This window comes from Pseudopodoces humilis, chromosome 4, assembly GCF_049639895.1.
Source record: "Pseudopodoces humilis isolate 2021_Gansu_Grassland_sample_001 chromosome 4, ASM4963989v1, whole genome shotgun sequence".
NCBI lineage: Eukaryota > Metazoa > Chordata > Aves > Passeriformes > Paridae > Pseudopodoces > Pseudopodoces humilis.
In genome coordinates this window covers 10,130,359-10,154,264 of record NC_142203.1, presented here as the reverse complement: position 1 = coordinate 10,154,264, position 23,906 = coordinate 10,130,359, and the positions used below count along the sequence as shown (strand labels likewise).

At 35.9% G+C, this 23,906-nt stretch overlaps 1 protein-coding gene across 1 annotated transcript in view; it reads right to left on the bottom strand.

Annotated features, from left to right (window-relative positions):
- Nucleotides 1-23,906, bottom strand: part of RASA1 (RAS p21 protein activator 1) — a 54,260-nt gene that overhangs the window by 18,531 nt on the left and 11,823 nt on the right. Inside the window, exons 2-12 of the mRNA XM_005533044.3 lie at nt 19,544-19,693; nt 18,056-18,191; nt 17,209-17,279; nt 14,252-14,369; nt 13,322-13,353; nt 11,337-11,389; nt 10,560-10,710; nt 7,490-7,568; nt 4,450-4,570; nt 2,235-2,391; nt 560-647 (exon numbers count right to left, since the gene is read on the bottom strand). Coding sequence (XP_005533101.3) covers nt 560-647; nt 2,235-2,391; nt 4,450-4,570; nt 7,490-7,568; nt 10,560-10,710; nt 11,337-11,389; nt 13,322-13,353; nt 14,252-14,369; nt 17,209-17,279; nt 18,056-18,191; nt 19,544-19,693 — 1,156 coding nt within the window. The remainder of the gene's footprint in view (nt 1-559; nt 648-2,234; nt 2,392-4,449; nt 4,571-7,489; nt 7,569-10,559; nt 10,711-11,336; nt 11,390-13,321; nt 13,354-14,251; nt 14,370-17,208; nt 17,280-18,055; nt 18,192-19,543; nt 19,694-23,906) is intronic.

The following is a 23,906-nucleotide window of genomic DNA, read 5'->3' as shown; positions in this document are numbered from 1 at the left end:
AGTAACTAAAGATACTATATAAAGCCAGAACTGTGCACCATCAGGGCCAAAGACTATGCATGACTACCAGTTTCTATACACAGTAAATAACTGGAACAGGCAGTTCAATGCACTTTGGTCGCTGGGCACACACACATGCATTAGCATTTAATTTATTTCACTCTGAAGTAAAATTTTCACTTACTATGCTGTGTTCTGTAACATGAAAAATACCTGGAGAGTAAATTTTTTCTTCTGAATTGAACTATGTCAAAAAATATGTATGTTCTCCAGAAACAGAAAATAATGGAAGTTCTGTTCATGGGACCTGACTGGAATTTGTCAGAACTGAAACTCTGAAGATCAGGTAATACAGGTGCTGTATAACCTTTCCCCTCAGATCTGCTACTAGTCCAATTTAACACCTGCTATACAACTACTAAAACATATAACAACTAAACTACTATATAACTAATAAGTATTTGTGATACATTTGCTTCCTGTTTCAGAAGGGCAACATCACTGAACAACACAAGATAAAAAATTACTGTTTTTACATTTAGCAAATAAAAGCTCTCACCTGCGCCTGTTCTGGAGTTTCGCCTGCAAAGTAGAAGATGTAATGCTCTTCACTAAAGTGCTGAACTACTATCTGAAAACAGTTTGGCCTTAAAAATAAAAAACAACAAAAATTAAGTTTAATTCATCTTCACGTTTTAGCAGACACCTTCACTACATCTGTGTCAAAACAAAGTTTACACTGAACTAAGTTTTCTGCTGTTTGTTCTGCTGTCTGTTAGGTGCACTGAACAACTGCATTGATTTTTGTTGATCTACATATTACCATCACATGGAAAGAGGAAGAACTCCAACAAGATTTCTCAGATCTTCAGAAACTGCATTTTGTTTTTGAATGTATCATGTCATTTCAAGAAAGCTACAGTACATGCAGCCTGCTTCAGAATATTGACACATTTTTAGAATGGTGTGTACTAAACAGGCATATCTCCTGGCTTACAGTCACAGCAAAAAATCAGCTATCTGAAAGAACTTGTCAACAAAGATTATTCCTAGACAGTTTAAAAGCAGCAGAGGTTCAGCATTATTTCACAACCAGTTAATCACACAGTAAGGATTTTTGTTTCGGGAAACAGTATTAACCTAAGAACTCCCCTATATGAACGTGCCCCACAGCTCTCATGATCAGTGAAATGTGTACTAGATCATACACAAAACATTCGAGTGTAAGTAACACAAACCTCCATGACCTTAAATGCCACACAAGTACAGACTTCACTGTACTCCTGAGGAAATGGCAGCTTTTTACCAGACACTTGAAGTGCAGGAGGAACTCTGTCTCGGCCGCAGCTCCTCACTAACAGCCTCCTAAGCTGCAGCAGCCATGCATGTCCTCCTACACATCTGTAAATACCACCTAGCACCCAACTATGCTCCAACCCACAAAACAGGGTTTCTTAAAAGCCGTTTAAGAGAAAAAAACGGAATATTTATTGATTACAATATATACCAAAGCTTTTGGCCTAATTGTCAACTACATAGGGAACATTTCAGTAATGTTTTTTAATAATCTTTATCTATATCTGTGCTCCTCATTCCAGTGGTTAGTTGTTGGAGGTTTTCTTCTAAATTATTATAAATATTTTAAAAACCCCCAAACAGACAGAGCAAAGCATCAGTCTTTGCAGATCAAGACATGCCACTAATTTTAAACATCTGTCTCTAAGTTTTTTCACAAAATAACTAGAAGTTGACTATATATAATTTTTCAATAAATATTAAGATCCTTAGGATAACCAGAATTTCTAACTTCTATCATTTATTATATAAATAGATGTAGTCATTTATTCTATAAAACACTGTAATACAGGCCAGTGAAGTTGTTTTTATAACTACCAATGAAAAATATATAAACTCTCTTCTTTATTTCTAGTAATATCTAAAAGACTTCTGATTCTCAACTTTCTTGCTGATAATCACGTCCCTTGTCAACATATTTTGAATATCAAAATATTACAGTAAGATTTGATGTGTAAGTAACTGAGTATAGTAATTGTGCAAAAACAATCTCTGAGGATGTTTACTTACATGAATTAGTATAATACAAAATACTCATTTTTAAACAGAAAAGCACCGACAGACTTCTAACCAAGTTAGCTTTCAAATACCTATCAGAACAATGCAGAACTTTTAGAACTTACAAAAATTCTTTATATTGAAAAAAGCTGATGTCCTACCTGCCAAATAAACTGTCATGTACTCCATAGACAGAACACACACTAAGGTCTATTAGTCCTTTGGGTTTTGTGGCACGTTTTTCACTTTCAAAATAAATAAGCTGGGCATCATTTCCCTCTAATATAAAGTACAAGTTTTTCCATCTCTTTCCTTTACCTGTACAAGAATCAAGCAAACAGTTACCAACATGTCAATTTTGTAAATTAAGAAAACAGAAGAGGGCAGTAAAGCTTCTGTCAAATTCTGAAGAGAAGAACAATGTACAGATAATCACACTTGAGTTATAACATCAGTATACACATTCTATTTTATACAACATGTGACTAAAACCAAATCCTCTTCACAGATGCAGGTAGAGTTGCAAAAGGTTCTTCAAACATCTTCAGTGCTTTGAACAGCATTATGCAAGTGCATATGAGCTGCCCCAACAGTAATCTCTTCTCAGTGTTACACCTGTATCTACACATATTGCAAATAGTGACAGTGTGGACCCATTCATTAGACTTTTTTTAAGAAATGGACTCTAGACATTAGAAAGTTACTCATAAACTCCGATTGATGTTTAACAGATTGCATTATAATACCTTAAAACATATAGCAGAAGAACAGAAATGGAAATATATGTAAACTTAAATCAGAATCAACCTGCAAGCACATCCGTATGTAAGAATCTGGCTGGTTCCACTTGCTGCAGAGAACAGTTCTTTGAATTACAATGGATTAGGAGCATTCTGCAACAAATTAATGCTTAAATCAGAGTACCATTTAGAAAAACTTTCAGCCTTTATTTTATACTTTAATCATCATAAATCCACTGGGGCCTCAATAAACTAGTAGCAACACTATTTTCAAAATACACATGTAACACTCATTTATTATACTACAACTCCTAGATGGAAAAGTGATTTTATTGCATTTATTCCATATACACTATGTACATCTCTCTACAACAGTACTCCAATTTGCCTCTTTTAATCTAATTTTTCCAAGTCATTCTCACTTCATTCCTTAGTTCACAACATCTCTCTATACCTCTCAGAATAAGCATTCTCTGTCTCAACAAATGAGATGCTTCCCTTGCTCTGTTCAGACCATATAGTTTGGGGTAGTTTGGAATTTTTTAATTTTTGTATTATGCTACATGTAAACTCATACCTTCTTTCTTGCTTTTGGTCACTATCCAGATAACCATCTGTCACTTATCCTTCTTGTCATTTGCAGAAATTTTGTTATTGATACTGTTCTGTGTCCATTAATGTTGATTTTTTCAGAAAGTAGAAATATAACACTCAGCAAGGCACTAGCTTCCTCAAAACTTCAAAGACTTGTTCAATGGAAATGCTTCATGGTAATACTGAAGGTTACACTGAAATAAGTCAAACTGTCACCTTTTAATGTGCTTATTGTAATGTAATGTAATACGTAATGTTGTGTCAGCGTTAGAACCCTAAGAAGTCACTGTAACCTTTGTACAGCAGACTGCATTTTAAATTTAAGATTGAAAACATACAACCTCACTTGGAATAATAAAATTAAACCAGCTGTTCTCTGCAGTGAATGTACAGATTTACCGTATTCTAGCTCTCTCAAACCTCTATCAGCTAGAACTTAGTGAGTTCCATATTAAGTACACTTCATGAAAATATATTTAGTTTCACGATTTTGAATACCTTTGACAAGGATGCCTAGTTTTTGTCCTGATTTTTTCAGAACTGCCAACCAAAATGTTCATGCTGCATGTAATTTCATGTATCACACTGTTCTCTTTATCTACTGCTTAAGGAAAAAGATCTTTCATACTCCTTACACACTTTCTAGAACCTTTTGCCCACTTCAATATTGCTCTTTCTAGTACCAGTAAACTCACTAAATTCAGCTAGGAGGTGCTCATCTCTGCTCTCTAGTGACCAACATCAGGCATGAGGAAATGGAACCCAGCTGAATCAGGGAAAGTTCAGATTAGATCTTAGGAAAAGGTTCTTCACTATGGAGGTGGCTGGTCCTTGGAACAGGATACACAGGAAATGCTCACAGCCTGTCAGGGTTTAAAGGAGCATCTAGATGATGCTCTTAGTCACGTGGTTTAGCATTCCACAGACCTGTGAGGAGCATGATCTTTATGACTCACTTCCAATTTAAGATACAGTATGATTCTGTGATCCTTACCCGCTTTTTCTCTTCCTTCAAAAAAAATAAGAAGCAAACATAACTCACTTTTTTTCAGAAGATAACCTTTTTTGACAATATTTTTATAAAAAGCATCCTTTGTTTTCCGACGAATTGTATTGTAGATTTCTTTTCCATCCACTGTATCATTAAGCACTTGTTCTTGGTGCTAGAAAACATGTCAGAAAAACATACTTTAAGCTCAGAAATTGCCATTAAAAAATGCATCCTATGAAATTGCGATCAGGATCATCTTACTGAATGCTATCACTGCTATTGTTCTCTCACGCATTTTACTAAAGCATTCATTTACCATACAATACACTTTGCTAGAAATGTACTATAATTCTTCCCGTATTTCCAAAGCTGAAAGAAAACAGGAGTTTTCAATACAGACCAACTTCTACTAAGCAAGTCATTTTCATGTTAAAATAAAAAACATGATCTTTCACTGTGATTTCACAGTGTTAAAATTTATGCCAGTCTTTGAAGATTTATCTAGCTTCTGTCTTCTACCAAAGCTCATAGGCCTGGGTAATCATGGATAAATTCTGAAGCAATAAGAATGGTACAGATCATAATTAAAACTGACTCAAAGTGGCACAGTCCCTCATTAATCTCATTAGAACTCATTAGAACTCACATGTTGCAACTGAGCAGAACTCAAGACAAGAGAAGAAAGCAGAAACAGGAAACAACAACAACAACAAATAAATTCACACAAAAAATGGTACCATCTAGAAATGCAAGTAATAAATATTACAAAAACCCAAGCCAGGTCTGACCTTACTAAGTAAGCAGATCAACAAATCTTTAGCCATAAAAAAACATGAAAAGCAAGCCTATAAAGTTGTAAGGACATCGCTGATACGAAAAGAGACATATGAACTGGCTCTTATATAATATTCTACCTTACTTCCTGTGCATATATCTGCAAGAATAATGATTTTATTCAAAACAACTACAGATGAAACGTAATTTGGTAATACTAAGAGAAACTGCAGGACCTACAATGGAAGCTATATCCACATGTTATGAAATGATAATGTAACATAACAATTATCTGTCAAGATAATGTCCGTAACACAAGTACAGTACAAGGAACAGTACACAAAACAAGAGATCTAGTGACAAATATTTTTAAGCAAATATAATATTAGACACGGGAATTTTGTCAGATTGACCCTAAAATGATGCAAAACTTTTGAATTATTTTTTCCCCTCAAAACCACAGAGCACAGTATTATACGGAAAGGAGGTAACACAAAGCTGAACATAAACTGCACCACTGAGAACTAAATTTTTTAATGAAATCACAAGTGTATCTGGCTAGGTTAAAAGAATCTGAAATATTCTCACACAGAAAATGAGTCAATGCAGAGTTTATTAATATAGAAACTAAGTTCTGTGTATATGAAAACCTAAAATAAAGACTTACTGCCATGATTAAAGAGGAGTGATGGAGTATGAAGTTACTAACAAGTTTTTCAAGGAGTAGTCTCAGAATTCCTATTTGCTTTCTGACCTAATCACATTACTGAGCACAAGGTAACAGGAGGCAACAATGGGGAAGCACCAAGCACCAACAGTTAGCAGTATAGGAAAGACTGCAATAACAAGATACACATCTCCTAGTGCAAGACAGCAGCTGCACCTGTTGGTACCTACAGAAAATGAGACATGAATAGCTGAGTCACTCATTGGAGGACTGGGCTGTGATACTGTTTGCTATGCCAACATAATGGCCTCACAAGGATGAAAACTTCTGCCATGGTAGCCCCTAAGGTGCTGTATTTTGGGTTTGTGACTAAAATAGCATTTGTAACACATCAGTGCTCTGGCTCTTCTTGATCAGCACCTGCATAGCCTCAAGACCTTCTCCATTTCCCACTCTGTCCCCATCCTCAGTGAGGAGGCTTGGTGGACAAGATACCAGGAGCACAGACAGCTGGCACAGATGATGACAATTGATCTGACAGATATTTTCCCTGACATGTATTATCATGACCAGCAGTAAGCATGTGGGCACAGGGAGGTCTCAGAGAGCAGCTGGGCATCAGTCTATTTGTGAGAGGTGCTGAGTGATTCCCTTCCTCTGCTTATAAAACAGTATTTATCTCAAGCCAGGATTTTTTTTGCTTTTGCCCCATTCCACAGGAATAGGGAAACAGCAAACAAAGGTGCAGGTCCTTAGCAGCTCACCAGGGTCAACCCACCACAGAAAATTACATGTATATTCATTAAGTGTTTTCCAGAGGGGAAGAGAATAAATTGGAGGGAATAAACTCTAAATTGTTCTGGTACATCTTCAAGAAAGGTGAGTTCACACCAAAACTGGTAGCAGCAAGGCAATCATGAAAATATTACAGAGCCACTATCAGCTTCTGTGTGCTTAGCTTGGTGAACAGAGGAAATGCTCTCATATTAATAAGAAAGATGCCACACAGAGGTAAGAAATGACTGCAACTCTCTTCAGGGAGGAGAAAATTTCTGATTTCCATTGAAACAGGGAAGCTTGGAAACAGAAAAAGAAAAAAATAGGCATGTAAATTTTACAACTAGCTATAAGCTCATGAAAAGCTAAATTATGTGGTGTGTTTATTACTGGTGAGCTCTTAGAATCAACTTCTGCTATGGGACAAATGTGCTTCAGAACAAGTGCTGATGTCCCAAGCTGTGCAATTATCCCTGAAGCTTTTCAGTGTGTACAGGCTTCCTGTGACAGGGGAAAAACCTCAGACACAGAAGAGAGAAAGGCAGCCTGGTTCCCCTTAACATGAGACTAAATCAAAGCTTGAGCCCAGGAACAGAGCTAGGGGCACAGAGCAGAGGCTGAACACCTCACAGCAGAGACAGAACTTACCATACTTTCTGTTGACTACAAGCCAGTCTTCAGTAAGTGTATGTATTTGAAAATAAAACAAAAGAAACAGATGAGCTGAAAACATTGAAACTGTTGATGACTGACTACTCAAGATGATGTTGCTTAACTACCATTGGTATCTCAGCTGTAATTTAGAACATAAATTGATTTGATAATGATTCAGTCTGTGACTTCAACATCAAAGGCTCAGAGATGAAATCATACCTGCATTGGAACAGGATCTTTTAAGTAATATCCTTCAACAATCTGTTCTTTTCTGTAGTGCTCAATGATGTCAGCAATACTGTTCCAGTAAGAAAAAGAATATTGAAATGTTAAACACATTCATTTTTCCACTGTTTGAGAATCTGCTTTTCCATGAAACCACAGAAAACTTTCCCTCAAAGTTTTAATAAAATTAGGTGCTAATCATCACAATCTTATTTGCAGGAATGAGGATTTACTAATAAACTGAAGTCAAGAAAGTTCACAAAACTGTATTCAGAATGTATTAATCCTAAACTCTGCAAAATATTTTAATGACTTGCTTAAAATGTCAAATGAGGACACTGCACTTTCCACCTTCAGGTAGTACATGTGCATTACCTACTTTCCAACCAGGCTGAAAATTGCTATTCCATTGGCAATAATTTTCCAAGTAAGTCCTACAGTAATTAGCTAAGTGGAACGGGACATACTCTGAGTGAAGCACAATCTCTTTTTAGGAGGACAGGAAGAGAAAACAGAAAAGGTTTGTAGGAGGGCTTATACAGATTATCACTAGATATCACTGAGCTATCCTTTTGGAACTCCTCTCTACAGGGAAGCATTCATTCTAATTACCCAATTCAGACTGCAATTGCACTTGGAAGGCTCAGGAGAGAAGCAGTGACAGATACAAGGTGAAATTCAAGGCAATTCAGTTACTCTAATTTATTTTTGCACTACTGGAACTTACACTGTAATAAAGTGTAAGTTTACACTTACACGTATACAACAGGGATATCAACAGAAATTAATAATTTACATGCAAAGTATCAACCTAGAAAAAGCTAAGTAATTATGTAGATAAAAATATACTCAGCACATCTTCTCAATTCATGCATACTCAGTTATGTTTGCAAAGACACAAATAAGGCATGTGTGCAATGCAGGAACAATAGCTGATACTATAAAAAATCTCAAAAACTTCTAAATAAGGCTGTATCAAGGCATTTTGGTTGGCTTTTCTATTTCATTCTGAAGCAATGAACTAGCACAAACTTGATAAAATGACCTTCCCACAAGTATTTTTATTTTTCAGGCACCAAAAATGAGATGAATGTTTCTTCCAGTTCTAATGAAATCAAGTAATTAATTTCAATTTTTTCTGAGATGCTGTCTGCATATGCTGTTTTCTACATAAGAATTTCAACTGTGACACACTACAAGAAATAATGACTTGGTCATTATACTTCACAGGTTGAATAGCTACTACCAACTTTTTCTCATCAATGAAACAGCATTGTATGAATTTTCTCACTCATCCAATCAGGAATACCTTGACCTTCAATGCACCATCTGCCTCCTTGAATAAAAATGCCATTAGGATTTCCTCAATGTAAGAAGCAGGTGCCTGCAAAATTTCTGCAATTTTGTAATACAGGCTGAGGAATAAACTCGGTTCCATTTAAAAACTCATTCTGTAGTTAGAGTAACATATAGACTAGGATAAGCCCTGATAGAGCACCTCAGGGCTGCATTCTTCATTACATGTTTGAACTTCCAACTAATTACCAACCTGATACACACAGTAAGTTGAACTGAATGTAAATTTAAGAGTATAGTGATAATTCTCCCAAACACACAACAAAAACAAAGATTTTCTTTCAGACTGAGGAAGAGGTCTGGGAACTACATACCAAAATACTAAAAAATATTCTTCAAGCACTCTGCCGTAATTTATTGCTGCTTTACTTTGAAATCTTGCATTCTGTTCAGCTGCATAGAATCTCTTTTCAGACAAATGTAATCTACACCCCAAATGAATCCAACACCATATTAAAAAGTAATCTGAAGCAGTAACAATATAGTAACTTTCTGGAAGCGTACTATTTAATGCTATAAATCCATCTGAGACTAGTAAGAGTTCTGATAAATTGATGATTAATTTGATATCACCAAGGGTGGGGGGCTCTTGGCCTATCATCCACATAATAAGCCATGCAACTGGAAATCAGCATTCACCTTCATGGAAGCCTAACCCTGCTGATAGCCTGGTTTTCACTGAGGATGGCTGGAGGCCAGACTGATTAATGAAAAAGGTATTCAAGCAGCCTGGGTGTGAAATGGGCACAGATTCATAAGGATCCAATTGTTTAGCCCCACATCATCATGTGAGTGAAGTCATATGAAAAAGACCACTTAACTTAGTGAGGAGGCCTTGACATTTTCTCAGACACAGCTTAGCTGCTGAATCTCTACCCAATCAGAAGCCAAGCTGGAAGTGACAGAAATTCTCTGTGCGGGTAATAATGCCCTAGGTCCTAGGGTGAGCAGGACTGGAAAAATGCTGATTTTTTAAGGCAGGCAATGACCTCTGTTTAAGGAAGAAAGTGAGTTTTCACTACTGAGAAGTCTTCTGGGTAGAACAACTCTAAAAAAATACAATCAAAGATGGGTGTGTACTGATAGTTTCTCCCACAAAAGGGGAAACACCTCATTATTTCTCTTTCTTTTTATACAAATTGCTCTATTTTTGCACAAATGGTAAAAGAAATGCATCTTAGGTTTGTTCATTCTAAATGAACTGATCTGTATTTCCGTTCCAAGTACCGTGTAGATATTTCAATGCAATTTAGTAACTTTTTCCAACAATGAAGGTGTTTTTCCCCTTTCTTGTAAATACCTATTTCTATTATTTGGAAACTCTGTTGATTGTCTCAGATAAAATTACTACATTATCTTCCCCTTTACAAACAGACAAGAACACATGGGAGATGCTTCCAAGCTGCTTCAAATAGAGTAATCTCTTAGAGATACACAATTTATGGAGCCACACGATCCATTCAAACCACAATTTACAGAGTGAAGCAACTGGTTGGCAGAAGCAGCACAAATACTTCAAGAGAAACAAGTTACACTTAGACTATTTAAGCTGTGAGAATTTTCTCAGTTAGAATAACTACCAAGGAAACTAGGGGAAATATTTAATATAAAGGAAACTACAGTCTTAAAATCATAGCAGTAAATAATTATCAGGAACAAGTTATACAAGCATAGGATATGCACAATTCCTTCTGCCACAAGAACTCACCTATTATAGTATCTGCCTCCCATCATAAACTGATTGTTTGATGTTGGACATATTTTAAAACGCTGAATATTTTCACTGGTCCGGAAATAAAGTGAATAATCACCAGGGGTATTATCTGAAGGCCTCACAAGAAAACTGCACACCTGACCAACTGAAAAGACATCATAATAGTGTTATTTTTCTTAGTGATATATGTAAACCCTTACTAAATCTATTTCTACATAAACTAGGAAGGACAGCACACTTGAAGAAATACAAACCCTACAAAGGTAAATTTCAGTAGTGATCTCAAACTAGAAGAACTAGTACTAAACCACCAAAATTAATGAAAAATGGTTCAGCTGTAGCCTGCAACCAAGCCATATCTTCACCATCTCTTCAGAACAGCGCACAAAAAAAGTTTGATAACACTTTCAAAAAACCACAATCTTTGTCCCAGTATTTAAAGGACGGTATTAAACAATATGGGTCAGAAGTACTGTTTTCATTTAAAGAAATATTTGCCTTATAAAAGTGAACTAATTGAGTCCATATATAATAATTTTAAAATTAATAAAAGAAAAAAAATATTACATTAACTTTACTTGAGAACATATTCAGTATTGACAGTTCCTAAAGTTTTCTTCCAGTGTAGTATTCTACTGAGAGAGCACCCAGAGGGGCAGAGGAATCTAAAACAGTCGTACGTTCAGACATAAAAGGAAGTTTTGCCACGGTTTAATATTAATAGGATCACTTTGTGCCTATCACTATGTTTCACAACAGAAATACATGTACCTGTCATCAGCAAATTGTAGGCTTCTTGTTTGGAGATCTTCCCATGGAACCATCTTAACAGAGATGAAGAGAAAAATTAGAAAGCAAGACTACCAGCTCTCTTTTTTTTGTTGTGGTGACATCCAAGGCTCTGGCACCTATGAATTAATCTTTATTTAAAAAGACCCAATATATCAATGTATATGCTACTTAATGATTCTCTTCTACCAATAGCATGAAAAGACTAACATTCATAGGTATATAAATAAATTACTCTCAGTAAAAATATCCAACATTTGGAGCTGATGTTCAAATACAATTCTGTTTAGAGATTGATATGAATTGTCCAAAAAGTAGATAATTTGATAGGCATTATTTGAAGTCATACAGCAATGTACTAGAATCATGAAATCTAAAGCTCAAACAAGAAGTTAAACACATACAGAAAACCTCAAACTCAAATTTGCCAGAGCTGTGGAAACAAAATCTAGCTTTGTTAGATTAATGAATACAAACTGCTTTGATCTCACATCTTGGTCTTTCCCAGAGTCCTGCGTCATCAAGCAGTACCACACAAAAGCTCACAGCCTCTGCCTAGTCTCAGCCTGATACTTAGCACTATTCAGAAAAGCCTGACACGCTACAACTTAATAATTTGCATTTAAAGGAAAGCTAAAGATATGGTGCTTTTATCTATGAGAAAAGATCCCAGTTTCTAACTCTTTCTCTACTACCTTCAGATACTAATTTAAGGATTCCTCTGAAAGATAACTGCTGAAGGACAGAATCAAAGCTCCAGGTTATCTCCTACAGGCTACCTTCCAAATAGAAAATTTCCACTTTAGAAGACATACATACTGCCAAATTTACTAGCAGAACATAGTAAACCAAATAGACCACCGAAATGCCTCCTTCTGCCACCAGCCTCCTGGAAAGTGGGAAATAGCAAAAAACCAGCAAGCACCAATATGACAAACAAGTGAGGACATCAGATTAAGTCATCAAGGCACTAGACATTTTTCACAACTATCTGCCACTCATCTTCACTTGTGAATGTCCTATCACTTGTTACCTGGGAGAAGAGACCTCTCTTCTGGCTACAACCCTCCCTTCAGCCATCTGTAGAGAGCAATGAGATTCTCCCTGAGCCTCGTTTTCTCCAGGCTGAGCCCCACCAGCTACCTCAGCTGCTTCTCATCAGACTTGTACTCCACACCCTTCCCCAGCTCCATTTCCCTTCCCTGGACTCACTGCAGCACCTCATCATGTCAGCACCTTTCTTGCTGTGAGAGCCCAAAACTGAACCCAGAACTCGGAAGAGTGGCCTCACCAGTCATGAGTACAGGGGGACAGTCACTGCTCTAGTGCACACTATTGCTGACCCAGGCCAGGATGTCATTGGCCTACTTTGTCCCCTGGTCCCACACTGGCTCATGTTCAGCCAATGCTGAGCAGGTGTTTTCTGCTGAGCAGCTTTCCAGCCACTGCCCCAGCCTGTAGCACTGCAGGGATTGCTGTGAGCCAAGGGCAGGAACCATTGCTTGGCCTTGTGGGATCTCATACCACTGGCCTCACTGACCCAGCCTCTCCAGATTCCTCTGCAGAGCCCTCCTACACTCCAGAAGATCAACACTCCTGCCCATGAGGCAAACTGAGACCCTGTTGTAATAGCACTCTGGTACAGTATTTAGAGTATTTACAGAGTTGTATCTCCAAGGCAACTGTTCAAGAAATACTCCACTGTGCACATTTTAGCTGAAAGTGGTCATACATAGCCTCATCTAAGATTTCAGCACTGCAATACCCATTAGCAACAGACATACCTATCACAGGATTTTTTAATAACAGGGATAATGTTAATTATCCCTGGATCTGCAGCAGTTAGTATATATCTTGAGATTAAAAAATAAATGTCTTTGGCCACTTTCTCAAAATCTCAGAAATCTCATAGTGGAAGTTTACAAACAGTTATAATTCCTTTTAAACAACAAAACAAAAATCCTTACATTTTGCCTTCATGGGGATCTTCTTCTCTTCCCTATGAGAAAATTAACATATCAAGTAAATGACAACAGTACAACTCAATTTTAAAAAAAAAATTGTAAGTTAAGGCCTTCCGTAGGAAAAAAAAATAGACATTTAGAAGTCTGAGGCATTTTTTAACTAAAGGGCTTACTGCAGCCCTATGAAAAATTTTCCTCTTCATTCATTAGGTGAAAATTCAACAAAAATGTTATTTCTGATGATTACTTTAGTTATGATCTAGGTGCTTTAGAGGTGGTAACTTGTTAGAAACTTTCAACCTGCTCAGCCTTCCTAAGGTTAAACTGCCACAGACCTATCAGTCCACAGATCAACAGTCTAGTACTGCCACTTCAGTTTAGCTATTCACATCCTGACACAGGCCATCTATGAGAAGCATCTCCAGTAACCTTGCTATTAGCAAAATATGGACTGTGTAAGAAGATATTACAAAAAATCAATTTTTTTTTCTCACCAATAAATTTTTAAACCAAATTTCATCCTTGAATAAAGAGAAAGACCTACAACAATGCACAATTATATTCTGTTAATTTAATGAACATTTCACGGCAATTCCAATAACAAAATGCAACTTAATGATTCTTCACCAGGACAGCGGGTTTTAGGGAAATGCCTAGGAAATTTACAGTACCATTCATTTGTACTTATCTTTGGACAACATATGAATAAACATTTTTTGATAATGAATTAGGCTTAAAGGTTTGTTTTAGTATTTTAGAACTACTAGATAAATTTATTAGTTTAGAAAAATGCATAATTAGAAAACAGGCAAATAAATTTCACTAATTTAAGACTAAAATTTCACTAAATTAAGACTTCACTAAGTCTTGTTCAATATTGTTTTATCAAAAAATCCCATTCATTTAGGAAATCTGAATATAAAAATTACTTACCACTTCTTCTACCAGGTCTTCCACAATAAGACCTTGTTCATCTGTCCGTAGGTTTGTAACCCACATCCAGCCATCTTCCAATTCATTATGGACAATAAACATGTCTCCTTTAAGGAAACTGAAGAGGGTTACAGCAAGATTTAAACCAGAGATACAATCATAATATAAAGTTTAATTAACACAATGAATTCTTGAGTATAATTTACACAATATATTTAGGAAAACCTATTTGCAACAAATCTAATATCAAAGGAATTGATATTCCAAACACATGTGTATTTTTCCTCACAGTTAAGTGGCTACCATAAACAAGTTTTCACAGTTTTGATTTATGTTTAGTATTTAATATATACTTCAGTGCTGTCAAAGTGTGATAATGTATGAAACAAAAATAATACAGCAATATAAAAATACAGTAATACTGTTCTTTTATCAAGAGAACTCAAATATGAAACACAAGTAAAATAATCCTTAGTAGTCTATAAGAAAATAATATTTCTTTCACTGTAAAATTACCTTGCACAATGTAAGTTGTGGAATACCTATTCATTATGTTCTCACATATGAAAACAAGTGATGCAAAGAGAATATGGAACAGTTACCAGAGATGCCATGCAATTAGCTACAAGCATAAGCATTAACATTCAAAATCAGCAAATCACAGAATCAAATAGGTTGGAAACGACCTCTGAGATTACTGAGTCCAACATACGACCAAATACCTCACGTCAACCAAATAACAGCACTAAGTGCAACACCCAGTCTTTCCTTAAACACCTTCCGAGACAGTGATTCCACCACCTCCATGGGCAGCATTTCAATGTCTAACCACCCTTTCTGGGAAAAATTTTCCCCTAATGTCCAAGCTAAAGCTGTCCTGTAGACTAAAGGGAAATTTAAGATTATATCCTCTCATACTGTCACAGGTTGCCTGGCAGAAGAGACTGAACTCTGCCTGGCTACATGCTTCTTTCAGGCAGTTGTAGAGGCCAATAAGATCTCTCTCGAGACTCCTTTTCTCCAGGCTGAGGTGCTGCAGCCGCTCCATACACTTTACCAGCTCCATTACCCTTCTCTGGACACACCCCAGGACCACAATGTCTTTCCTAAATTGAATGGCCCAGAAGTGGACATAGTACTCAAGGTACTGAGCACAGGGAAAGAATCACTTTCATAGTCCTATTGGCTACAGAACTGCTGATCCATGCCAGGATGCCACTGACTCTCTTGGCCACCTGGCTCATCTTCAGCCAGCTGTTGACCAGCATCCCCAAGGCTGTTTTCCACTGGACAGCTTTCTAGCCAGTCTTCCTCCAGCCTGTAGCTCTGCAGAGGGTTTTATTGTGGCCAAAGTGCAGGACCCAGCAGCTGGTCCGAGGGAGTTTTCAGTCCTGGAAGACTACTGCAAGTTACTTCTTAAATGTTAAGAACACACGCTCAGGTCACATGAAAACCTTCACTGCAGCACAGAATTTTCAATCATGTTTCATGATGCACCAAGGTATAGGAAAAACAATAAATAGTTGAACTATTAACTACTATTAAGTGCCATTTCAACTCAAAATTTCATAGCAAAAGTCTATGGCATGGCTTGCATTTGAAGTGGGCTAACAGAAAAAACAAAAAGCAACAAACCACTGTCAAAAACAAAGAATAAATTCAACTGCTATTCAGCTTTAACAGGTGACAGACGAGAGCACCCTCCATTACCGTATAGTTACTGCATGGAAGACATGCTGAAATTAATTCAGTAATAGTTCAAACTTACTAAATATTAACTATGATATTAAAATTCTGTCAGTATTCTCTGAAATACATAATGTTTTCAAGAGCATATTAATTAAATCGAGAACAAACGGAGAACTTTGGTCTCAGCTACGCCATGAAAAGAACTGTTTTAGCCATGTAGACCTCAAAACCCAAATACCAAGTAAGCATTTCAGCTCTATCCTAAAAGAGGAAGAAAAGGTTTAATTGCCTACAATTTTTGTTATGACAGCAAACAGTAAAATGCTATTTCCTCTTAAGCTGACAGGTGCAATAAGGCATGTAAAGGACTCCATTTTTTTTTTTTTTGTTCTCACACGTATTAGAAAGCCTTAGTTATAATGTGCCATTAGGGAGCCCCTTCCCAGTCCTAGTACCTTACTAAAACACATAATTATAAAAACAAATATCCTCATATCATCCTTTAAAGGATGAGACTTGACTGTGAGTCTTGGAATAAATTTCCATTCAAATGAGGATACAAAGTTCTCATATATTCCTCTACATTTTAAGATAATAATCCAAAACCTAAGAAAATTCTCAATTCATTATTTCTTAAACTGGTATATTACATCATCTTATGATATCTGCCTCATTAGAGATGAGAGATCACCACAAATCACTTTCAAATCCTCCTGTTTTTTCATCTGGAAAAAATTATCTCAAGAATGCAGTATCAATCCCAAGTAACCAGATAATGGTCTTCTATTGAAAGACTCACTTCTTCCATTCTAAATTTGTAAGTAGTCAAGGCTCACTTTCTCTTTCTAGTAATCTGAATTGTTTTCCTTAGTAATAACATCTACTAACTACTGTAGCAGTTCAGAAAAAAGCCTAGCTGATTTCTTTCAGACTCAGATAAGGCATTTCTATATAGAATTCTTTGGCACATAAATTTATTATTTTCAATATATTTCAAAATTATAATATTACTAATTTTAATTCAATGTACCTAATTCTATGTAATTGAATTCTATGTAATGTACATTCCCTTACAATTAATACAAACACATATACTAAGAACAAAATGTCTTATTTCCCCAAAGAACAGAGATATACCATCCTTTAATCTAACTGTGTCAAGTTTAAGATGCAACTGGAAAGTATTTGCATACGAACACCTACCTAAATTACTACTATTTATAAATACTTTTGAGAATTTCACAGCGACTACTGTTATCCAAACATACCTTATTTCATCAGTTTCTGGCACTTTGGTGTAAGGTAGAATTGCTCGAACTCTCCTTCTGTCTTCCACAGGCTACAGTTTAAAAGAGAGCAATGGTTTTTTCTCTGCTCTGTACTGTATATTCTATACTGCAGAATCATTCTCCCCAGCATTATGCTACTCTGAAGCAAAGAACTGGTAACATCACTAATACCCGCCTTGCCAGTTTTATATTTCCAAAGCTCAAAACCACTGTCAGCTAGAAATGTGTAATTTGTTGCCTAAGAGAACATTTATTTTACATTTTTTTTCACTTAGAGCAGAAGGAATGTCCAGAATTTTAACATTCAGAAACATCTTTATTCAGGTTTTGGGTTTTGTTACAGGGGATATTTTGCAGTGTTTTATTTCATTTTCATTACTTTTATTGTTTTAAAGATGGGTATGTGAAAGAAACCTTGGTTATCTCCAAGACACATGTTTGAAACCATTGTTAGATATGCAAAATGTCACTAAACAGCAATGGTTAAATTACAACAGTGCTCTTTAGACAAGAGCTCAGTATTTATCTTATTCTTCTCTGTCTACTTAAAATGATTTTACTACATTGTGCAATAACTGCAATACCTCTATCCTCCACATTATGTAATTTTATTAAATAGCAAATGTTTTTAATCATTTAATGCATTTTTATAATTTTTATCATTTAAATGTAAAAATACATTTTTATACCACTTACAGTTCCACATATGCCTACACAAAACTACAGGAAACTTTCTAAAATTTTTTTCCCAAAGAAAATTCTGAAAAATGATTAAAGTTACAAACATTTTAGTAAATTACCGTTCAGAATTTTTTATTTTACTTGCCTCTGGAGGTGCAACTGGAAATAAGAGCTTTTCCCCTTTCAGCAAGCAGGACACATGGCTATAATAACCAATCAGGTCTGAGAGTGAAGCAAAGCGACGCCCACCAATGTAATAGTCTCCACACATGGCAATAATCCTGTTAATAAAAAAAAACCCAGAAGCTTGACATTAGGAAACTTTTTGCTACCAGTTTCTGGTTTTTATTTTTTGATGAAAAGAAGATTAAGATCATGTTTAATTCTTAAAACAATGCCTATATTCAGCAAAATACAGTATTACAGGGTCTCTGTAAACATGTAAGTAAACTTAAGGAATATTTTACCCAAATATTCACATAAATATATATATAGTATGATCTATAAGTTTTTTATCTAAAGAAAGTGCTGATTCACAGAAAAAGATGGTACATTTGTCAGGACCAAATGAAATCAGAAAGAAAAAAAATCTAAGAGTGAACATCCTGGAAAAATGAAATAATGAACTAGTACACAACAGCATTATTAATTGTATCATGCACAACATATACCTTTTATAACAGGCATAAAGTAGCAAAGTACTTTAACAAAAAATTACTCCACTTCAAGACTATACAATGACAAAAACAAACACCATCAAAAATTAGTCATTTTATTACAGTTAGTTTAGCATCCATATTAAAAGTTAAGAAATTACTCTGGAATAATCAAAGTATCTCCTTAAACTCAATTTAAAAATTTGATAGCTAATGGGAAAAAGCTCACATAATCATTTCAGCAGTTTAAAAAAACAAAGCCTTCTTACAAAACTGTGTATTTTCTTTAACAGTGTATTTTCTTAAAGGAGAGATTCTTTAATGCATAACTTGAATTAAAAGATGTTTTTCACAAGAAGTAATGTAAAATGCCTACAAAGATGAATCTTCAGAAATTAAATCCAAGCTCATAAGCATATAGCATTGCAAGGGGAGTCAGAACACAATGCTCACAATGCTCAGGACATATGCTGAAAGCTGTTTCCAGCAAAGCTTTAGATCACTAAACATGTAATCTATTGGTGTTTTTTGCTTTGGGGTTTTTGTTTGTTTTTTGGTGGCTTTTGTTTTGTGGGGTACTTGGTTTGGGTGGGGTTTTTTCCCCTCAAAATTAAGGAAGCAACTAGATGCACTAGCACTTTAACTGTGCTAACTACAATGATTACTATGGAATAGACACAAAACAATCTCTTTGACTGACTAATGAAACCTACATGGTGATTTAAGTCTATTCAAACCACTTTAGGCAAGCTTCTCTATCCAGATATTTTTTGTTTCCTCACACTTCATTCTTCATCCTATAAAGTAATTTTAAAGTAGCATGTTTTAAAACAACCAAACACAAGTAAAAAGCTGTACCATGAAAGCATAAAGAGTCAAAAATACTGCATTATAATACAATCACTGTTCACTTTATTGTGTTCTGAAACATCAAGTAGATAGATCACAGTATTCAAAATAAAACACTTAATTCTCACCTAAAATGATTGACATTTGTTTTACTAAGGAATGAAAGCACAAATGAACCTGGTCTCCGATCACTCTCTCGAATAAGGTAACTTCCAGGTTTTCCTGCTTGTCGAAGACGTTCTTCTGCAATTGTTCTGTCAAGTTTTCCATGATACCACCTGGAAAAATGAGTAACAATGTATCGCCTTAGAACTTAAAGATTTTGTTTACTCTCACAAAATAGACCCATGAAAGGAAGAAAATCTTTCAGTCAAAACCCATATAACTACAAAACTTTGTTTCAAAGCTATCACGTTGTTACAATTTTAACCTCCTAGTTTACTTCTTTCCAAAATACCAGTATTTTTAGCGCAGCAGAGTTTTTCAAATAACCTGCTTTTCCCAAGAAACAGCACTAAAAGGGAGAGGCTCTACATGTATCATCAGTTTCTATCTCCTCCCTAATTTGTTAACTTTAAATAAACAGGAACTGAGGTGACTGACCTGACTTGAAAGAACTGTAGTTTAAGCCTACACGGGTGTCAGTTCAGGCTGGGTATTTCAAAAGCAGAGAGAACTGAATTCTGTCAGACTGTTCCTCAGCTGACAGAGATGCTGCTGCAGCAAAGCCAGTAAAGAACTGGACAGCAGTCACCAGGCCACCATCCAGCCCCAAAACCACCCTTCCTAATCACAATGTGCACCCTTATGAATCAAAAGTGAGTGCCAATACATGGTAAATCACAGACTGCAAAATATGACAAAGGAAATCTTTAATCTACTGCTACCAATCAAGCATTCAATCACCTATCTCAGTTTATTTACACACCCTTTGTCAGCACACTTGTTCTACTCCAAATGATCAAGTATAACTTTTTTTTCCAAGAAAGGAGTACGGACAGTAGTTTTCATAGACAGCCATTGCTCTCACTACCTTCACCAAGCCACAGCATGTTCCAGAGCTATATACTGCAATAATCCATTAGCTCCTCCACCTAATTTTGCTTGATTAAACCTTTAATTTTTACACTCAGAAACTGTCAGCTTCAAAACAGCCACTGTTTCAGACATTTTAAATCCTTCACCATTTCAGATCACATACCATTTAGTTCTAATAGTTCACAGACTGTTTTACAAGATTCACAAACATGCAATTTAGAAGATATGTAAATGATCTCTTGAACTAATATATGCAAAAATATCAAATATTACACAGCACACCATTTCAAAAAATAAAAAATTAAAAGCTCAGCTATTGATAAAATCTGAAGTATGATAAAAAGAACAAAAGCAATTTTTTTCTACAAAATGGAAACAAAAGCTTAGAGAGCTTTTATCAGAACAAAACCTTGATAAACTAAGCCAAAAAACACCATTTCACCAGCAGGAGCAGCACAAGCACAGATATAGTTTAACCTGGCTAAACTAGGTGCTTGCTAGCATTGCTGCCCTTCGCTTCTCTTCCTCACCCTGATCAAAACAAGTTAAACCAGTAGAAGCACTGTTGTGTCTGTACAACTTTTAAAACTTCAAACTGCTGCAGGCCTAGTTATATTAGCAAGAGCCTGTGTCATTCCATTCCAGAGCAAAGCAGCCTCATGAACAGAAACCTGTTGTTCAAAGACAGTCCACAAAGAAGTGGATCATACTTCCCCTACTAGGAGGGTCTTTTAGGAAATGAAGCAAAATCAAGACTGTTGATTTTGAAGTAACTGGGATGAAATATTCTGTGCATCCGTGTGCACAGCACAGCTGAAACTTGAGTGAGTTTGTTCTCAACAGGTCACAATTAGGCATTGCATTCCTGGATAGAACAACTTTCATGAAGTATAAAACTTCTCAGAGACCCAAGAAACTTCCCTGATGAAGAAAATAACATTTCATTTCATTAAATCTATTTTAGACTAATAATAGGTTCATTGAGCTTTTATTTGTTCCTATTTATCACCCACTCAAGGAAAATAATCTTAATTCTATTGAGAGACACACTGCATTACAATGCCAAACTTAAAGAAAGGCACAGTTTCAAAATGGAGAAGTGGGAGTCTTAGTAAGAATGCAAATTACCTCTAAAAAACCTACAGAGTAAACAGAAAGGCAGGATTCTATGCAAATAAAATAGTTTTTTCTGGGAGGACAAGGATTTCTAACAACAATAGCATAAATTCAGGCGCTCCAATTTTCAGACAAGAAGCTTCAAACAAAAAGGACACCCTCCTTGCTGGTGACAGCAAAATATACATACTGGTGTAGCCCACATATTGGAGATCACATTCTCTAACACTGAACAGGCTATATATCTTTTGTCCCATTCTACACTTTCCTATCAAGTGTACCAGAAGACATTTATTACCTGGTAAAGCAGAGGAAGTTTGTTTTCTGAAATAAAGATATTAATTTCTGAATGCAATTAAATTCAGTGTCACTGGGCCCATATATAAGATGTTACCTTCTGATTGCAAAAAAACACTGTATTTTACAGCTTACTCTTCATTAGTGTAACGTACCAAATTACTCTATAGCACTAGCCAGAGAAATAAAAACACTAAATTTAATACAAACAACAGTAAAGCAGCCAATCTTAAGCAAAGATATGAGAAAATAGCTCAAGTCACATCCTCAGGAAACCTCTGTAGATTTGACACATCTTTAAAAAATAGGATACACACTTAAGTGCAAACATGTATATACTATTAGAGTATGCAAAATGGTTGTCATGAAATAACGGCATTTTTTCAGAGATCAAAGTTTCATCCATAGATGAAAACAGTTTATTCAAGCAATATACGATCTAGGAGCACTGAAAGACATCACTGTCAGAAGTGCACGTCTTATAGTCCATCCTGGTATCACCAGTTTTCAGTATACACTGAAAGATACACTCTGCAACTTCCCATCATTATCTTCTAGGACTTTGACAGCAAACAGTAAAGACTGTTTTACAAAACTGTATTACTCAACCTCATTGAAGGATATTGACTAATCTAATGAACACTAACGAAAGATTTTAAGATCTCTTATTCTGTATTATCAATTACAAAGAAAGATCCCTCCAACAGTCAGTGCTATCCAAAGAAAGTACAACAGAAATGAGTACACTACAGAGCTAGCCATACTTCTAATTTCATCTAAGAATAAAGTGCAGAACACTCTGAAGGATATAAACAGGCTACCGTAACTTCTGAAATGAAATAAAATAATCCCCAGATCCTTTGGTTTTGAGCTCCAATCAGGTATCTGCGTTCAGCCCGAGCTCAGTATTTATGCAAAAATACATCACAAGGAACCACCTCTCCCTCTGAGTTTTCTATGTCAAGATTTACAACTTAAATATTTTGCAATTGAAACAGCTTCAAGTTTAATGTTTTCAGAAGCTATGAGCAATGCAATCTCTAATAGAGATTCTTAATGGATGTAAAAGGAATTGCTACATATGGTATACTGTAAGTCTCACGCAAGGAATTAAGATTTAGATAGGAAGGTAGGAAGGTATCACATTAAAAACCTGCCTAGCTGTTCATAAATAAGTTGCCAAGAGACTGTGACTTACAAGTGCCTGCACTCAAAATTCTAACTCACTATTACTTAGATGTATATCCCCCATCATTGCCAAAGACAAGGTCCCCATAATTTCTCTTTAGTCACCTCTGCTTGTTTTCCTAATGCTACCTAGGAACCCTTCTGTATTTCTAACATTAGCTTTGCATGTTTTTAAATGCTGACAATCCACTACTTTCATCGTATTGTGTGCAAACATAATTCAGTGACATTCTGAATCACAGCTAGTACTCTAACAATGCAGTTGCTGTTATGATATGCATTAAAAAACAGTAAGTAGCCTTGTAAGCATATATTACAAAATAATTTAACTATAAAATGTCCTATCAATTATAAGTTACAATTCAGGTGTTTTTTTCTGCAACCACCTGTCTAACTTGCCTGCTTTAAGAATCTTGTGTAATTGTTCTTTACTTTGCTTCTAGAGAATACCAGTAAAAGGCCTCCATGTTTCAGAAACCTGTCAAATCTGTGCATGAAAATACTCCCATCTGCCAGCTTATTTCAAATGCAGCATGTTTAAGACTCCAACCCTATCTATCACAATTTAGTTACAGCAGACAGAACAAAGACACAATTTCACAAAGAGCTTCTATATCCACACAAGCAACATGCAGGTATGCAGAAGAATGGTGCCTATACCACTGCCACACCGAAGGGCTGACAACCACACGCCAAGTCATGAACCTCATGGGAATGAGCTGTACTGCAGAGCTGTGACCTCTGGTCCACACACAAACAAGAGATTCCTATATTTTCCCATGCTCTACAGAAGATGCTGGGTAGTCACACCAGCCCTCTTAGGCCCAGCCAGCCCCTCTTGCTGTGAAGAGG